We start from the raw sequence: 18,206 nt of genomic DNA, 5'->3' as shown, positions 1-18,206 counted from the left end.
CATTTCAACAACAGGACATTCTGAAGGATAAACTTTATCTGTAGCGATGTCTTTGTTGTGACATGAAGTTCTGTGATTACAGAGAACGTGATCAACATTTTCATAATGAAAGAAGCTGGTAAGTAAGAATTGTTTAGTAAACTAAAGCTTTTTGTAATGCATTGCGCGATATTACTAATTTTCTTTTACCTACTTAAATGATTTTATTGCAAGTAGGGTTGTAGAGATTTGTTATTTTATTTTGTTAAATTTACTTTTTTACTGTCTTCCTATCAATACCACCTCTATTTTTATGTTTGAATTTAAGTTGCTACAAGCTACGGCGTAGCACTTCGTAGCAAAGCTTGAACTAACGTAATAATCAAGTTAAAGTAACGTTATAATTATAAATCAATGATAAAACATCATAGGCGACATTCTCTCGGGCAAACATTGCAGATGGGTAGAAACAACTTCGAGGATGAGGTGAATAGAAGAATTCAGCTAGGTTGGGCAGCATTTGGGAAGCTACGTCGAGTTTTTACATCGTCGATCCCACAGTGCCTGGAGACAAAAGTCTTCAATCAGTGCGTCCTACCCGTCATGACGTACGGGGCCGAAACGTGGACACTGACGGTACGGCTGGTCCACAAGTTCAAAGTCGCTCAGCGGGCTATGGAAAGGGCTATGCTCGGCGTCTCTCTGCGGGATCGAATCAGAAATGAGGTTATCCGGCAGAGAACCAAAGTGATCGACATAGCCCACCGTATTAGCAAGCTGAAGTGGCAGTGGGCTGGCCATATTAGCCGTAGAACCGACAACCGTTGGGGTAAACGAGTTCTTGAGTGGAGACCGCGTCTCGGCAAGCGTAGTGTAGGACGGCCTCAGGCAAGGTGGAGCGACGATTTGCGCGGGATGGCTGGCAGCAGCTGGATGCGAGCAGCCGAAGATCGGAAACGGTGGCGTGAAATTGGGGAGGCCTATGTCCAGCAGTGGACTGCGATAGGCTGATGATGATGATGATGATGATGATGAGGCGACATTACAATTGTATAAAAGGAATAATTACCTCTTTCCGTCCTTTACGTTACGTACGAGCTATTGGCTTGCTATGAAGACCAACTTATAACGTATGTTTGTGTTGTAAAAAATGGAAACATGACCAACAAAGTACAAACTCATTCCATCTATTTCACAATCATGCCATGATCAGTTGAAGCAAACACAAATTAGAGTTTATTGGTACAAGCATAAAATATTATGATCCGGTGTCCCTTCCGAGTTGCGTGCTTCTGATTAATGAATCGATGACAACCTAGGGATCGAGGGGATAATAAAGCATCAGATATCGGTTATGAGATAATACGATTTTTAATCGATTTTAACTTCTCATTCTAGAATTTTTCGCCCTCGGTCGAGTCGTGTTCACTTGTACCTACAGCTAGACTTAAATGAGTGCATTTCTACCCAGGATTTGGGAGGTAGGTCGGTTTTTGATATTTTTAGCATGGTGAAAGTTTAGTTTTATAGATTTGTTTCACTGATGTGGATTTAACGCCGGATTATCTAACAAAGACACATATTCTGCTTGTAAATACAGTTTATGGATTTGATATATATGAATTTATTTCGAATATGATCTGTATTAGCTACGTAAATATTACTAACATTTACACCACACCAATTGGTAAAGTCTCTTGTCAGGAGGGAACGAAATAGTCGTAAAAACGTAGAACTTATAGCGAGTTGAAATTTTAGACATACAGGAGAAAGTGAATAGACAGGGTAGCAGGGAAAACGTGGCAGGATAAAGACAGTTTGAATAAAAAAACAAGTTTACCACTAATAATTCAACGTATATCGACTATTATGATTTCGTTAGGATTCCATTTTTTTTCTTTAAGTAGAAACAAAAGCAAAAAAAAGTATTTTTTTAAACAATATCCATTATTTTTTATTCAAAACAGTTGAAGTACAGTAAGTGATATCTGATTATTATTTTCAGTCACGATGCCTGCAGTGTTTGACTGGTAGAGAATGCCTTAAGGCATTACCCATATAACCATAATCGGTCGCCGTTCCTACGCAAATCCTCCTATTTTGTGTACACACAGGTCTTCGGGTCTCAATGTTTAGTCGCAGTACGGTCGACGTTTAGTCGCGGCGACCCAAATGGGGACGATTGGTAACAGGCACAAATGGTCACAGAAGTGACAGAAGTGTGCACTACGCGTGCACACATTGTTACCGTTTGGCGACTACTTTCCCAAAATCATTCGTTCATTTCATTCTTTTCAAATGGCGACTGTCAGAGACGTCAAAGTAAAAAAGAAATAAAACCATTTGACATTAAAATGTAATGGCGTAAGAATTTGTTAAAGATAAATATTGTTTGCATTTGTAATATAATGTGGGCTAATTACCATGGCCAATTAAATTGCTCGAGTGATTTCATAAAATAAGTCTAAATTTATCAACGCGCCATCAATTTACCTCAGTTTAACCAGTAATAATATTATTGACTACTCGGTGTTTGCGTGTTATGTATGATTGGTGAAGTTTTAGTGCTCCGGTGCATATACTATACTGAAATATTAAAAATAATGCCTAGAAAACCAATAAAGTTGTTAAAATATGGATTAAGACGGTAATATTCCATGTAAAAAACAGTCGCCAAACGGTCACCAAACGGTCGCCAAACGGTCGCAAAATGGTCGCAGCGTACACGCGTGACCGAAAGCTATTTTCAAAATGGCTTAATTCTTGTATTAATTTTTTCCAGGTATCCTCAAACTTTATAAACAATTAAATATGCCGTCGTACTCAGTTGCCCTCACTAAAGAAGATAAAAAAAAATGTAACGTGCGTACCGAGCTGCTGGGTTGTAAAGGATCGGGGATCATATTATTTTATGGTCTTCTATAGAGCAACTAGTATTTTGCGGCATTTCACAATTGACACTTGTTGAAGTAGTCGTCAATAATATTACTATCAACATTAATTTCAGCGATCTGTACTTCTTGTCAAGATTTTTGTATAGATAAGTGTCTACAAATTTGTAATGTTAAAGAGACATCAATAAAACGTAGTAGAGTAAATAATGTGTTTTTTTTTGTAACCCAAACAAAATACTTGTAAGTAGATTAGTAGATACGAGTGCGGAAAAGAGGAAAATCGATACGAGTAGCGATAAATTAATACACGAACGAAGGGAGTGTTTTAAATCGACACGAGTTGTGAATGTCCTTTTCGCACGTGTATCGTATGACGATTTTCAGTACCTAAATCTAAGCTAAGAGTTTCGACCAGACAAGAAATGAATCATTGCTGGATTTGCTCGCACTACTGCGTGTAAAAAGCAGCATCTGTACTGAAAAAAACTATCATTGCGCAACAGAAATTCTATTAATATCACAGTAAATACTCTATTTCATTTGATTCCTACTTTTATTGTGTAAAGCAACACTGCACTTCATTTTTATCAATAAGAATTAAAAATTATATATTTAATACATTAAGTAACTATAAAGTGCTTATCTATTTGTATTATCATTCTGCACTTTTCTTAACTTTCCCACATTTCTATAAAATGTCGAAGAGTGCTTAAATGGTCGTCGTCGTTTATTATTATTTAATTCGCTCATATTTAAATGATTCAAAGCAACCAGTCCACAACTTCACAAGAAAGTTTGAGAAACCTTCGTATTTCAGATTGTCATTTGCGGTTACAGTGGTTTAGGAGCAGTTCGGTAATCAGACCTACACATGTGTGTACAAATTCTGTCAATGTCACTGTCAGAAACCGTTCTGACAGTGACAATGACAGCCACAAATTCGTCCACATGTTGTTACCGTTATGTGTGCAAACGTCGACTAATAAAGTGTCGTTAAAAGTCATTCTGACAGTGACACTGACAGCCACAAATTCGTACACATTTTGTTACCGTAACGAGTGCACACGACGACTACATTTTGTTATTGTAACAATACGGTCGCATTGTTTGCACGACGTTACCACGCGTTATGTCACATTTGACAGTTAGTTACTGATTTGAAGATTTTGCGACTGAAATGGTTGTATGGGTATGTACACCATTTTGTACTTTTTTATGTGCAATAAAGAATAAATAAATAAGTACCTACAATCACAGTCTTGTAAAACAACAAAGCACATATCATGATTCACAATGTGAGTTGTACTTGTGCATGTAATGCCTGCAATGGCTGCCCCAGTGGAAGAGTTGGTTCCTCTCCTTGATGTCTCCTTGGTAACATATGTCGAGATAATGAGGTCAGTATTTAAAATGAGGGCCACTCTAGGGCCGGACGGTGTGCCTTGGCTCTTTAAACATCTTGGAAGTAGATTACGTGGCCACATTGACGACTGCCTCCGAGAGGGTATATATTCTCGTTGGAAGGTGGGCAGACTGTGTCTTTCGAAAAAGGGTAGTCCAGCTGACTGTCCTTTAGGATACCGTCCCATGCCCTCCTAGATGAAACTGGCACGATGTTGAGCGCATCATCGTAAGTCTCATCTACTGCTGTGCACGCATTTTGAAAGACTCGTGCCCAAACATCAGAGATCGGGTTCTGGGAGAAGCGATAGACGCAATTGATGCGCTGCATAAATACAGCGGTCTGGTAGCAGAGAAAAGGCAGGGAGCTATCGCAGTATCTCTTGACATTGCCAATTACTTCGGCTTTCTTCCTTATGTGATAATAAAATAGGCGCATTGCTTCCACGATGCGCCTTTCTATTTGAAGATCATCATTCACCATAGGGCATTACCTTGCAGATAGAGTACTGCTCAATGAATCAGGAGGAAGATGCCTAGAAAGACGAATGGAGTGTGGTGTTCCTACCGGCTGCGCCATATAAACGTATAGGGACAGGTCAATGAGACTACGTGCTCAAATCAAGACTGACTTCTTTATTCTTCTTCTTACCCACATGCATATTCATAATAATCATAACCTACCCACAGTTTTCCACAGGGGTCGGTACTGGGCGCCTGCTCTGGAGCATCGGCTTTGATTTGGCTATCAGAGTAGTCCAACTTCTCCGCATGATCACCATTTGTTATGCCGATGACACAATAGTAGCCGTGAGGGGAAGAAAGTACCAGGATAATAAGAAGAGCCACAGTGGCAACTGAGCTCACAGTTAGGCGCATTAATTTGTTTGGGCTTGCGGTGTTACTTGCCACGACCGATGACGTGGTTTTCGAAGGAAAGGTTGGCTTCTGTCCGAAGAAAGTGATTGCTGCCGACCTAGCCAAAATGATAATCGTTGACGCTATACGCCGATCGAAATGCAATCTGGTTCTGTAATGCCTATATACAAGAGCGATAGGGATGTTGCCTTGCCTATTGGCGGTGAGGCGGTCCCTCTTACGCCCCAAATTAAGTACTTGGGCTTAAATTCAAACCAAAATTGGTACTCCGAGGAACATTTTATCAAATTGGTTCCTAGCCTCGACGGGACTGCTTCGGCGCTGAGCAGACTATTGCCCAATATCGAAGGACCCAATGCCCCATATCGGCGCTTATATGCGAACGTCATCCGCAGCGTGTATACAAAATTTCAGCTCAGTCGGTTGAATATTTCTGCTTCAAATTGGGTTGCAAGATTTGACCTCAACATACATACAAACATACATACATGCATACATTGCAAGTTAGTAAAAACCATGTCAAAATAGCTTGATTCTTGGAAAACTGATGAGAAAGTTGCATTATAGGCAGTCGCAGCAAGTTAAAACTTGTATGAAATTACTTGTATGAAATTTCTTGTGGATAAAATGTAACTTTGTCATTTGTAAAACACTGATTTAAATTTTCACGATTATTACTCATAATTATTTTTAAATGGGGACTTAATCGCGTCATCATCATCATCCTCCTTGCGTTGTCCCGGCATTTGCGACGGCTCATGGGAGCCTGGGGTCCGCTTTGACAATTAATCCCAAGATTTGGCGTAGGCACTAGTTTTACGAAAGCGACTGCCATCTGACCTTCCAACCCGAAGGGTAACTAGGCCTTATTGGAATTAGTCCGGTTTCCTCACGATGTTTTCCTTCACCGAAAAGCGACTGGCAAATATCAAATGACATTACTCATTGGTACGAGCCGGGGTTCGAACCCGCGACCTCCGGGTTGAAAGTCGCACGCTCTTACCACTAGGCCACCACTTAATCGCGTATGACTACATATTAAACTGACCTCCAACGTTTCAGGGACGGCGTTGTCATTTGTATTTGAAGTATCAAGAGAACCTTTACCGGTTGGTGTGGTGAAAATAACTTTGGACTCCTCACGAAAATACCCAGTAACGTAGTGAGTGTACTGACGTAGTGACTCACAATAACATATCATATCGATGACAAATCCAGATCAATATCATAACCGTACATCACAAACAATAAGTACCCATTTCAGAATGCTTTATTCAGTATTCAGGCTGACATTTTGCGGACTGAAAATAGATTTTATGTACGAATAACTAATGTTTATTTAATCGTTCGACTGTAAGACTATGTATAATATGTATATTCGAATCGGATCTGAAAATAGGCCTCTGCTAGGGTTTGACAAAGTCGCATGTTGATAGGACATTCACAATGTAAGCTGTTAAATAATATTTTTGTAGGGACCCCAATAACCATCTTACTATTAACCATTTGTAAGAATAAATAAGAGGGAATTTTCAGAAATACATTTTTCCGATTTAAGTTAACAATGGTTTTGAACTAAATTATTGTTAATATTTTCGTTCAGTGTATTTTTTTGTGAAAAATTGCCACCCCGGTAGTGAGACTAGTGAATGGGTTTGGCAGGTTTTCTACCCAAATTACTATTTCAAAGAAACTTATAAGCCATTTGGGTAAGGGATCTTTGTCATAATACCTAAATTTTGTGAGTTTGGAGGAAGAAGTATTGAATAGATCATGCTTATCTACTTACTTATGGGTTTTATTTCTTAATATAGTAATGGTTAAAATGAATCAGGTTATCCAGGCCCACCATTAACGATAATGATCATACATGCTCAAATCAGGTGAAAATTAAACCAAACCTTCATTTTCCAAGGCACTAAACATTATTCATGTTATTTATTCGAATTAGACAAAACCAGGCATCTTGATTGCAATGCTTGCAACCTGTGACATCACACAAACTTGTGAAAAGCTGTTCGCGGACATCCCAGAAGCTAGCCAAGGACAAACACAAACATAGACACACGAGTATTTACAACATGACGTCAGGACAAGCGTCTAGACATGGCTGGTGGGTCCTATTGACCCAGTACTTACAGTAAGGCGCTTTAGTAGCATCCCAAGAGATTTCTCCTTTGACTTACTTCGCCAGAGTTCTGGTAACTTTACCGAGCCCTGCTTACTCATCCCTGGTAGAGTAGGGAGCTAAGCAAATTATTGAAAACGTTAATAAATCTTATATTGATTGCTATGTTTTTGTATTGTGATAGCTTGATAGTATAATTTGTTGCGATTTTAGTGGTATTAATTTACGAAACTGTAAATGTAATGCTTACTTACTTTAACATGCAGTTTTAAAATTGTGTTTGTTATTCCGGTCATAATGATGTGTGTTCCCGCGATATAATTACAATTTGTTTAAAAACGAAAATTAAATATTTTATTTACTGGCGAGTGGCGATATTGGAATTCTATTATAAACTAATTTTATAAAGGTACCAGCGCACAGAACAGAACTGCAGTCACTGTTGCCGGATAATACTCGAAAGATTTGCTACCTAGATGTATTACACTCTCATTTTAGTTATTGACAGCACATAGAAATATATTACTGCTACGGTGTTCTTTTTAATTAAAAAGCGGTGTTTTATAGTAAAAAATATTGGTCTTCCATGTAAATAACATGTGAACGATCATCTTTCTATAATTTTCTGTGATTTATTTTGATAAAGAATCTATAAATTAACTTTTACTTTACTTACCAATGACTAACAAAAACTAGCTAACGTAATACTTTAGGGATTTACTATCATATCCAAAGTTATGAGCTAGAGTTTATGGGTACCTAAACATAACAATTCAGTGTAGGTAATACTTAGCGGGATACCGTTATGGATTAGTAAGTCTACATGTACAGACCAATTCATACGTATACCAGAAAGATATTTGAATCATTTTATTTAGTTTTCGTGCGTCTAACCCGCGCCAATACAAAGCAAATGGTACTAACTAAATAATATGATTCAAACATCATTCTGATGTCAGCCTACGATCGAATGGCCTGGTAGTCTGTTACGTGTGTTGCTAGTGAGGGTTGTGGAGTAGCAACGTGGTATGTGTTTGATCAATGTGATAGGTGCATTACATAATCACTTATTTTATATTACATCAATAAATAATGAAATAAATTGTTCATAATTAACAATTTAATAATACATTTCTAGGGATATTAGTATAATAAATAGTAAGTCTGGAATAAATAGTTACAAATGGCTTACTGATATTTTGTCTATTTTACGACTGTTTAACATAAAAAGTAAAGATGCATTATAACATATTAGGATTTCACCTTACACATACCTTTTTCGGTGCCATTTTAAATTACTTAATTGTTTACTTTATAAATAAACACTAAATTACAGAATATTCGTAACGATTAGAAAAGTTTGACAAATTCGAAACAATTTTGTCAAAACACAACGTCAGATTGGGTTGCGCGCGCACGCCGGGTTGTTATGGCAACCAAGGACGGGGGCTACATGAGACGTGGCCGGGCCGTAGCCTGCCTGCAACAATCTACTGTGCTTCACGTGCCTGTGTAACGATTATAAAGCTATCAACGACTTGCAGCGCAAATGTATGTATTATTTTACCTCAAATTAGCCATAGTAAATTAATGTTGAAATGGTTTTTGTTTATCTGTAACAAGTAACTACGAGATTATTGACTTTTTCGGCATTGTAATATGATAAAAGGTATCCTGGTGTTCATGGTCATCAGGTCTCTGTTGTTATTGTTATCAAAGGAATCGTCTATGGAGTACAATAATATATTTGATGTTGACTAGCCTAGACTTTTATTAATTATAAGAAAATCATTTTGTATATTTCCTTCAATTTTTATATTATTTTTTATTTAGTGTCACGAGAGATGCAATCGATAAAATGATTCTTGACTGGGAGTAGTAGACTTGACTGTAGTTAAAATAGAATATTTTATACCATGCACGAAATAAAGCATCAGATAGTTATATGAAAAACATGGACAGAAGTTATTTTTAAATCCAATTTCTATTTAATAAGTCAGGTAGAAATATATAAAGTAACTGAGTTGACCGTGATGTCACTCAATTCGATTTCATATAAATTCCATATTAACAAGTCGTTCAGATTCGTCTGATTCTTTTCTGAATGTTCGGATTCTTAAAAAGAAGCTGATTTGACTAGGAGGCAAGTGGCCTATTGTTTTTATCATATTAAAGGATTGCGAAGTGACATATCACATAACGCATTTGAATGATAAGAAAAATTAGAAGAAAGTTTATTCAACTGTTTTGTCAGAGGCCGATTCTGACGCCCACACTGGTGTCGCCGTCTAGCTGAACTATTTTATTGATGAATCTCACTCTAAAATTTCAGCTGAGGTGCAAGCTTTCACACTGGCGGACCCCGAGTGGCAAGAGCTGCTGCTGCCGGCGCAAGACCCGGCAGACAGCGGCATTGACAGCGACGCCACGGACAATGACCGACGCGACCGTCGCCAGGGGCGACTGTATGAGGTCGGTACTTACATATGTAGTCGGTATACAGTCGACATGGTTGCTAGAGCCGCTGTTGCCAGCACGGGATCCGGCGGACAGCGGCATTGACAGCGACGCCACGGACAATGACCGACGCGACCGTCGCCAGGGGCGACTAACATATGTGTCGGTATACAGTCGACATGGTTGCTACCGCTGTTGCCAGCATGGGATCCGGCGGACAGCGGCATACAGCGACGCCACGGACAATGACGACGTATACAGAGGTCGACATGTAGTCGGTATACAGTCGACATGGTTGCTAGAGCCGCTGTTGCCAGCATGGGATCCGGCGGACAGCGGCATTGACAGCGACGCCACGGACAATGACCGACGCGACCGTCGCCAGGGGCGACTGTATGAGGTCGGTACTTACATATGTAGTCGGTATACAGTCGACAGGGTTGCTAGAGCCGCTGTTGCCAGCACGGGATCCGGCAGACAGCGGCATTGACAGCGACGCCACGGACAATGACCGACGCGACCGTCACCAACAGTCTGAGGTCGGTACGTGATATAAGTAACAGTTGACGATGACGTTTGTGAATGTAATATACGAAGCTTGACAGAAAGATGCTACTGCTGATAAATAGTGACGCCACGGACAGTGACCATTTGGGAGCGTAGGTTCGTATCCTACCGGCTGTGCCATATAAAATATGTACCATTGAGGCGGAGAAGTAAATAACACACGTAAGCTATTCTAAGACTAAATCTTTATTCATATACTCACACATATGAAAGCATATATATGACTGACGCGACCGTCGTCAGGCGCGGCTAAACGAGGTTGGTATTCCTTTAATTGGTAACTATACAGTCATCAGTCGACATAGCTGCGGCAACTGCTGATGTTGGCACAAAACTCGGTGGATACTGGTATCGATAGCGACGTCACGGATAGCGTTCTAAGGGGCCGACGACAAGCGAAGCTGAACGAGGTTTGTAGTCGTTTGGTCAAGACTGTGACCTACGACCGCCCATACCAGAATGAGGTAAGCAGACAGCCACAGTACACTGGCATAGTGCCAGCAGCACGAAGTAGGAAAAGGCTGTGTACGATATTTGGCAGTAACATTGGTGGCGACTGCAGTATTATACTAGAATGGGGTAAGTGTAAAGTCAAGATGACCGTGTCTCAACAGATGCAGATGATTGAAGAGACTTGGCAGCAATATTGATTAGTCACAGCCACTTGCACTATGTTGAGTTGAGTATAAGTCAATAAGGTCAAGTAGCAATTTTTTGGCAGCATTACCTAAAACTACGACCAAGTCAGCAGTTAGATTCTACTTCAATAAAACTTACCGTGTACGAGTATTATCAATAACTCTATCTTTCACTTTAGATTGAATCTTGCAACTACATTAAAAACGATGTCTACTATTTCAGGACAGTATCGACGAAGAAAGCGATGTCACCGTCGAGATTGAAATGCCCATTCCGTATTGCGCACAGCACCCTAACCTCTCCTTCGCGGATCATTGCGTGGCTGAATCCGCGGCCAGATCCGCTGCCCAAGCGGTGCGTGTCTCACCATCGCTCTTCGAAGTTGAACTCACCGCGTCCGATGAAGACGATGTTTCGGTACTCGAGCTTATTATACCATATCAGAAGCCACGGTATAAGAAACTGCCCACGTCACCTCCCTTGAAACCTAGGATCAGAGCTCCGAGGTACCTTTGCGGGTTGCTTTGCTGTTTTCGGAAGTAAGAACCATTGTAGACCGGACAAATGCGAAAACTTATTCGACCGTTTTTAATATTATTTGAAGCCAACAGTGTCATCGCTATTAAAACAAAGATCAAAGTCCTTCACTACTTACTTACACGTTTACTTTCTTTTTGGAGGGATATGAAGCCTGATCTACGAATATATGTTCTCAAATTATAAAGATTTTATGTTGTCGTTGTTATCAGCGCAGACTGAATTTAATCAAGTAATTAGTGAGCTTATGCATTGCAAGTCATACCTATAACATCATTTTATTTATAAGATAAGTATCAACCCTATGAGTGAATGACTTTAATGACGGTATTCAAAACTTCGAATTAGAAATCAGAAGTAAAACAATTGGATAGGTACTGTGGTATCTTATATCATATAGCTGATCTGATGCGAATTTTTATCATTCATTGAGAGGTGAGTGGTAAATATTATGTAGTACATACTTACTTACTTATTTATTGGTAAACTACAATAATACTATTGATTTTGTTATGTTCACGGTTCTTTTTAATTTATAAATAAATATGTGTTTGTTTAACAATGCACCATAAAAGTATATGTATTATACTGTAGTTAGTATAAGTTTACATTATACATACATACTACTAATTATATTTTAAGTTCCTATGTTTAACTTGCTTTTAATGTGTCTAAGGGACCTTAAAAGTTTATAAATAGCATAAATGATAATGTAATTATGTCATCTAAATAAAATGTTTGTTACCATGCCTCTACATATACTTATGTAAACATTGTAAACAATCAAGAATTACGTCAATTGTATTTGAATAAGGCATATGCACATCCCAACTAACAAAAATTAGTCTTATAGTGGCTTATAATGCCAAAAATAGTACTCTTATAATAACCTTGTAAACCCTTTACAAGAGGGCATTTGGGCACACCTTATAAGGCCAAAAACCTTATATCCCCCTTGTAGTTGCTATATTATTAGCTTTCTTATCTTGTACGTGCTTTATTATGGCATGCAATAAGAAAGTTAACCTTATAATGGCAAGAAAAGTGCTTTTAAAAGGCTAATGTACTAATAAGAATCATATTTAAAGCTTTAATAAAGGCAATTATACTTGTAAGAATCATATTCAAAGCTTTTATAAGGGCAATAGCTCTTGTACACGTTTTGTGATCATCAGATATAAGGGAGTAAAACTCATAACGGCGAAACAGGATGCTGTTTTAAAAGTTTATTGTGCTTTTCGTAGTGATTTATGTGTACATCATCATAAAGTCATCCATTTTGCAAGTTAGTAAACGGTAAGTTAACTTTTACATATTACAATTATTTGCTTATTTATTATGAAAACTGTGTGGGAATCCAATTTCATGGTGAAATGTGATATAAAATGTGTTGTATTATTAATGCGCCCTTGTATTTCAACGGTTTTGTACTAAAAATGCGGTTAATTAATTTTGACATTTCTTAAGCAAGGCTGTTATAAGAGTAAAAGCAGTAAGCACATCATTTACAAATACTCTATAAGAGTAAACACTTTATAATAGCCACCGGTGTTACTTAAGATTCGCCATTTTATATATCTTTAGGGTTCCTTCTCACAATTAGTGAAATCCCGAACCTTACCATCTAGTTAAATATTTGTAACGGATACCAGTTAAAAATTCATAACGTTATCGTTAGAGAGCAGATTTCAGGTAGCGATTTAAATATTAATATGAATATGACTCGCATACAATATTTATTATTTTTTCTACACACGAAAAAATGTATGGGAACATAAAAGTAAAACCCTTTTTGGATGCTTTTGTGAATATTGGGCAAAAATTATAATGATAATAAATAAAAATAAATAAAATATTTATTTATACTTATTTCTTTAATATTTCTTCTGCGCATTGCACAGTAAAAACTTCTATTATGGCTCAAAGAAAATAAAAATGAAAATAATTCGCTTCTTATATATATTTAAATTGAAAGTCCATTATTTAGAATAAAATACTTTTTTTTAAATGTAGTTTGTTGAAAAAATAACATTAATTTAATCTAATTATTCAGTGAAGTTTGTGGTGTGCGATGTAGGTAATAATAATAGATTATAAACCACATGACATGTATTTAAAAAATTGCACTAGTCATATCCATATTAATATTTAAATCGCTACCTGAAATCCGCTGTCTAGTTATCATGTATTTGGCGCAAAACTTTGAAATTGCATTTTTGTTCGAAAGACCGTTCTTTTTAAACCGGTATTTTGGGGAACGCTTTGATAAAGGTTTGGTTTGATTAACCGGCATAGAACAAAATAAAACCGTGTAGTCCGCAGCATGTCAGGTAATACTGATATTTTCAATATTTCATTAGGAAGTTATACCTAGAATTTTCAATTTAAAACAAACTTGTGCTTCGGAATATTTAATCTTCTGGTGCCTTATTTTATTACTTCCTATTGATTTATTGTAAATGCTGAGTCAAATACTCTATTTGATATTTATTATTATGGTTATTGTTACAGAATCTGTGGATGAGATACATAGTCAGCCGTTTTTAGTGACGTGAAGATGACAACTCTTCTCCTCCTCTTAATAAGTAAGTGCTACTGAAAACCACAGACGATTTCAGTACCGCCATCACAATGGACTTTGTGTCGATAACTATAAACAGCCTAGCCTAAGACTTCAAATATTTTTTTTATATTACAGATGAACTACAAAACGGCACATATTCTGATGGAGAAAATCAGTCACAATCATTACTTACACCCAAAAATAAGCCCGGAGTGGTGGATCAAAAAACATGCAAAATGGAAGAGGACGCAGGAAATAGTTTAGGTTGTAAGAAAATCACACCAAGCAAAGATGGCGCTGATAATTCAAAACAAGAAAACGAAAATCAATATATCTTTTGTGAATTTGATGAAGACCTCGATAAAGGAAACTACTTATTATTTTAGAAATATACTGATAGGTTAATGACAATTTCTACCACCGTGTAGGCGCTCTGAAGAATATATTAATATTTTGAAGTATGTAGACTCATTGAAACAGCAACATCGTGAGCAATAGAACTGAAAATATTAATCTTATAAAGTTACTTGTATCGGTTTGGTTTCGTTGCACATAAATAAATATCTTAAAAACAGTGAGTTTGTCTTTATTTGTCCTCAATTTTAATCTGTCTTAGTCCCAAAAGGACTACATATAAAATCGGTTTCTTTTTAAAATAGCCGAACATTGTATTCACTTATTCAGATCGTCCAACATTCACAATGATAATCCGCAATAAAAGATTTTTTTTATTTCAGACCAAAGTCCATAAAGTAAGGAATACACTTTTGGAACTTATTCTAATAAAGTTAATCTTAAAAATTAATATTAGTAGGTACTGATGGATAAAAAAACTGAGTGCCTTGGTAATAGTCTCTTATACGCTCAGTTATGTATAATTGGCCACCTCCGAGTGCATGCTAGTCTGATATAACCGGTGGACACTCTATTTAATAATGTAAACATTGTAAAACATGGAAACAATGGACCAGTTACATTTGCCCTCCAGTCGAGATCTGCCCCGCGGCCCCGCTGTATATACCTTAACATTTTTCACCGCAGAGCTACAGACACCTTAAATAAGAACAAAAAATATAATTATTAAGCTAAATCCAAACTCAATTCATCATTTAACGATATACCTGTATTACTGTCACTGCTGCTTGCCTGCATATTCTTATAATTATTCCATAATGGCATCCTCTACGGAACCACTAATCGATAAGTTGGGATCAGATTGTTCACATTCGCTGGATTTTCAAAATGACGAATCAAGTTTTATAAAAACTTTTAATACGACACTTTCAAGAATAATGCCTTTATAATTATTGTATATGAGAAAATGTATTGCTTTAATTCTTTTAAACACTTTATAAAATGCTATAATTTGTTTGCTGGATAGTCGTTTTATAATATGCTCCTATGAGGCATAAAGCATCATAGTTATCTTATGCATTACTTTTATAAGAATAATTGACCATAACAAAAGCTTTTATAGTGCTTTGAATATTATACAGCGAAAAGGCATTTTAAATGGCTTCTATAAGAATACATATTTTTAAACCCTTATTGCAGTCATATAAATTGGACTTATTAACGTGTACATGGCCAAGTTATAAGAGTAAATGTACTATTGGCCAAATCCTCTTATAATGAGCTACTATAAGAGTAAATATTTTTAAACCCTTATTGCAGTCATATAAATTGGACTTATTAACGTGTACATGGCCAAGTTATAAGAGTAAATGTACTATTGGCCAAATCCTCTTATAATGAGCTACTATAAGAGTAAATATTTTTAAACCCTTATTGCAGTCATATAAATTTGACTTATTAACATGTACATGGCCAAATTATAAGAGTAAATGTACTATTAGGCCAAATTCTCTTATAATGAGCCGCTATAAGGAACTCTGGCATAATAAATGCTATTTTAAAACTACTATGAGTGTTTAGCCCTTATAGATTGATTTTATAAGGATATTTTGTTTGTTGGGATACTTGTCAATTAATTCAATTATAATTTAAAAAAAAAAACAAGTTTTTCGTACTTATAGGTTTTCTAATGCATTAACTATATATTAAAATAAAACAGGGCGTCTGACACGACATTTCTATCCTTTTTTAAATAGCTTAGTAATTATTATTATTTTCGGCGAGAGGTCATTCTATAAAATATATTTTTAAACTTTGGTACTTGGTACGAATTTTTAAAGACTGATTTAAAATATGTTACATTTATTATCTTCAGATGTATACAATTTATTTTAAAAGTTATAAATAATATTTAAAACAATCATAAGAGGTATATTCACAGTTGATATTAGCTCTGCAGCTGTTACGTCCTTGCTGTTACTAAACTACTGTAATAAATGTTTGACATTTACTCTTGTACCTACTGTGGACGCAATGCTTCTAATATAATAATATTATATTTAATCAGACTCTGTGCTGAAGTTTATAAAACAATGTGTGGAGGTTGTTACTATTAATATTCTGAGAAATTGATTCATGGAATTAGTTATAAAATAGTTAATGTAAGGATTTCTGCTTTGAAGAAATCTAAATGCATCTAAATATAGCCTACGCCTAAATGTATGACTACGCGCCATGTTGCGGAGTTTCATTAGAACTATTTTCTTCATACTAAAATTGAACTGTCACTCCATACATCAGAATAACAGCGCTGTCCTGACAATGGTGGTTTAGCAAAAATGTTTTCAAATTCAATAAATTATTTAAAAATGAATTGGTCACCTTTTTAAAATCTTAGGTTGAATATACAATCGTATACTTTTAGGCTGCGCATGAGGTTGTGTTACTGAATTAATTAAATTATAGTTATTTGTTTTTCTACGAGGCAAATTTTTTTGTTCAACCTAAGAAGGGATGTACGTTCCAAATTAACCACGAGGGTAGCGAGGTAGCCAAGTCTTTACTTTCAAGGGAGCCTTTACTTTACCAGTTGGCATAGTGAAAAAATAATTGCTATACAACAAGCTTTATTTGACGTTCATATGCGCATTGTAATATGCCTACTTGGAAAATAAATATTTCATTATTTCATTATAAACGAATCAGACTAGAAAAAAGACATCGTGATATAGGCCAAGAAAAAATGAATGAGAGAGTTTAAATATAAATGTGTCAAAAGAAATTTATTTGTGTACTGGAAATATTTCTAAATGTTGTTCAATTGTATTATAATAATTTATTGTCAAAATGTTAACTAGAATCTATCGATAACAATAAATTATATTCACGATAACATTTTCTTTTTTCTATTATCTTTTATTTTATGGAAAAGCATGAAATTATTATATCGGCATCACATTTAATAATCAATACTTGTATGCCTATGAAATTCATAAAAAAACTATCAATTTAGAAACTTTAACTTCCTTATACCTACTACCCATTTTCCCTAAATGCCTTTCTTCGGACAAAAAGTGCAAATTGACTTCCAGCAAATTATAATTAAGTATGTATACTGGAGTTGGTATCTTCAATATTTAGTATTAGGTATACATATACATATACTTTTCTTTGAAATCATAATAGGTACCTATTATTATAAAATTATAAATTGGAATTAACACGGGATGAAATGGATCTTTGCATTAAAACTAGGTACTTATTATATTATTGGGTATACAAATGACGATTTCATTATAAGCTGCCTCTTGAATTGAGATTTCTTTAGCCAAAAGTGTGTCGCTTAACTTCAAACTCGGGTAAATCCATTGTGCTTGGTTGATTATGTATAAAAATATGTATATGTAATCTGAAAAAAATCAACCTTATAGCAGAATGGATTTACCCGAGTTTGAAGTTAAGCGAGACATACCGACATCAGCACTTTTTGAGTCTCACTGTCACTAAAATACCGAAAACGGTGACTTGCCTATTATTTTCAGTGACAATTTTCAATTCGAACGCGTGAGATCGGTATCGTAGCGGTACGATACCGATCGTGAAATCTTATTAGATGCATTGTTCGTAGGCCGTAGGTAGAGGTAATTTTACAAAAGTCCTTTATTTCGCTCTCTGCTCTCAATGCTCTCAAACGACATCTTTCTGACTGCGTAAAAAACTTCCCTATGACTGAAGCGGTAGCTTTTTGTTCGTTTACGTGAATGTAAGTTTTGCTACTCGACGCTAGACGGCGCTGCTAATATGTCTG

At 36.3% G+C, this 18,206-nt stretch overlaps 1 protein-coding gene across 1 annotated transcript; it reads left to right on the top strand.

The window, feature by feature from the left end:
• Positions 1-7,259: 7,259 nt before the first annotated feature.
• On the top strand, positions 7,260-12,121 carry LOC125234914. The gene is made up of 4 exons (XM_048141335.1): positions 7,260-7,266; positions 9,614-9,746; positions 9,913-10,138; positions 11,167-12,121. Exons 1-4 carry the CDS (start codon positions 7,260-7,262, stop codon positions 11,485-11,487), a joined length of 687 nt encoding a protein of 228 aa, XP_047997292.1. The 3' UTR covers positions 11,488-12,121.
• The last annotated feature ends 6,085 nt before the right edge of the window (positions 12,122-18,206 follow it).

The sequence above is a fragment of the Leguminivora glycinivorella genome, chromosome 16 (genome assembly GCF_023078275.1).
Source record: "Leguminivora glycinivorella isolate SPB_JAAS2020 chromosome 16, LegGlyc_1.1, whole genome shotgun sequence".
Lineage (NCBI taxonomy): Eukaryota > Metazoa > Arthropoda > Insecta > Lepidoptera > Tortricidae > Leguminivora > Leguminivora glycinivorella.
The sequence above is the reverse complement of the archived record's forward strand: the minus strand, read 5'-3'. Positions and strand labels throughout refer to the sequence as shown.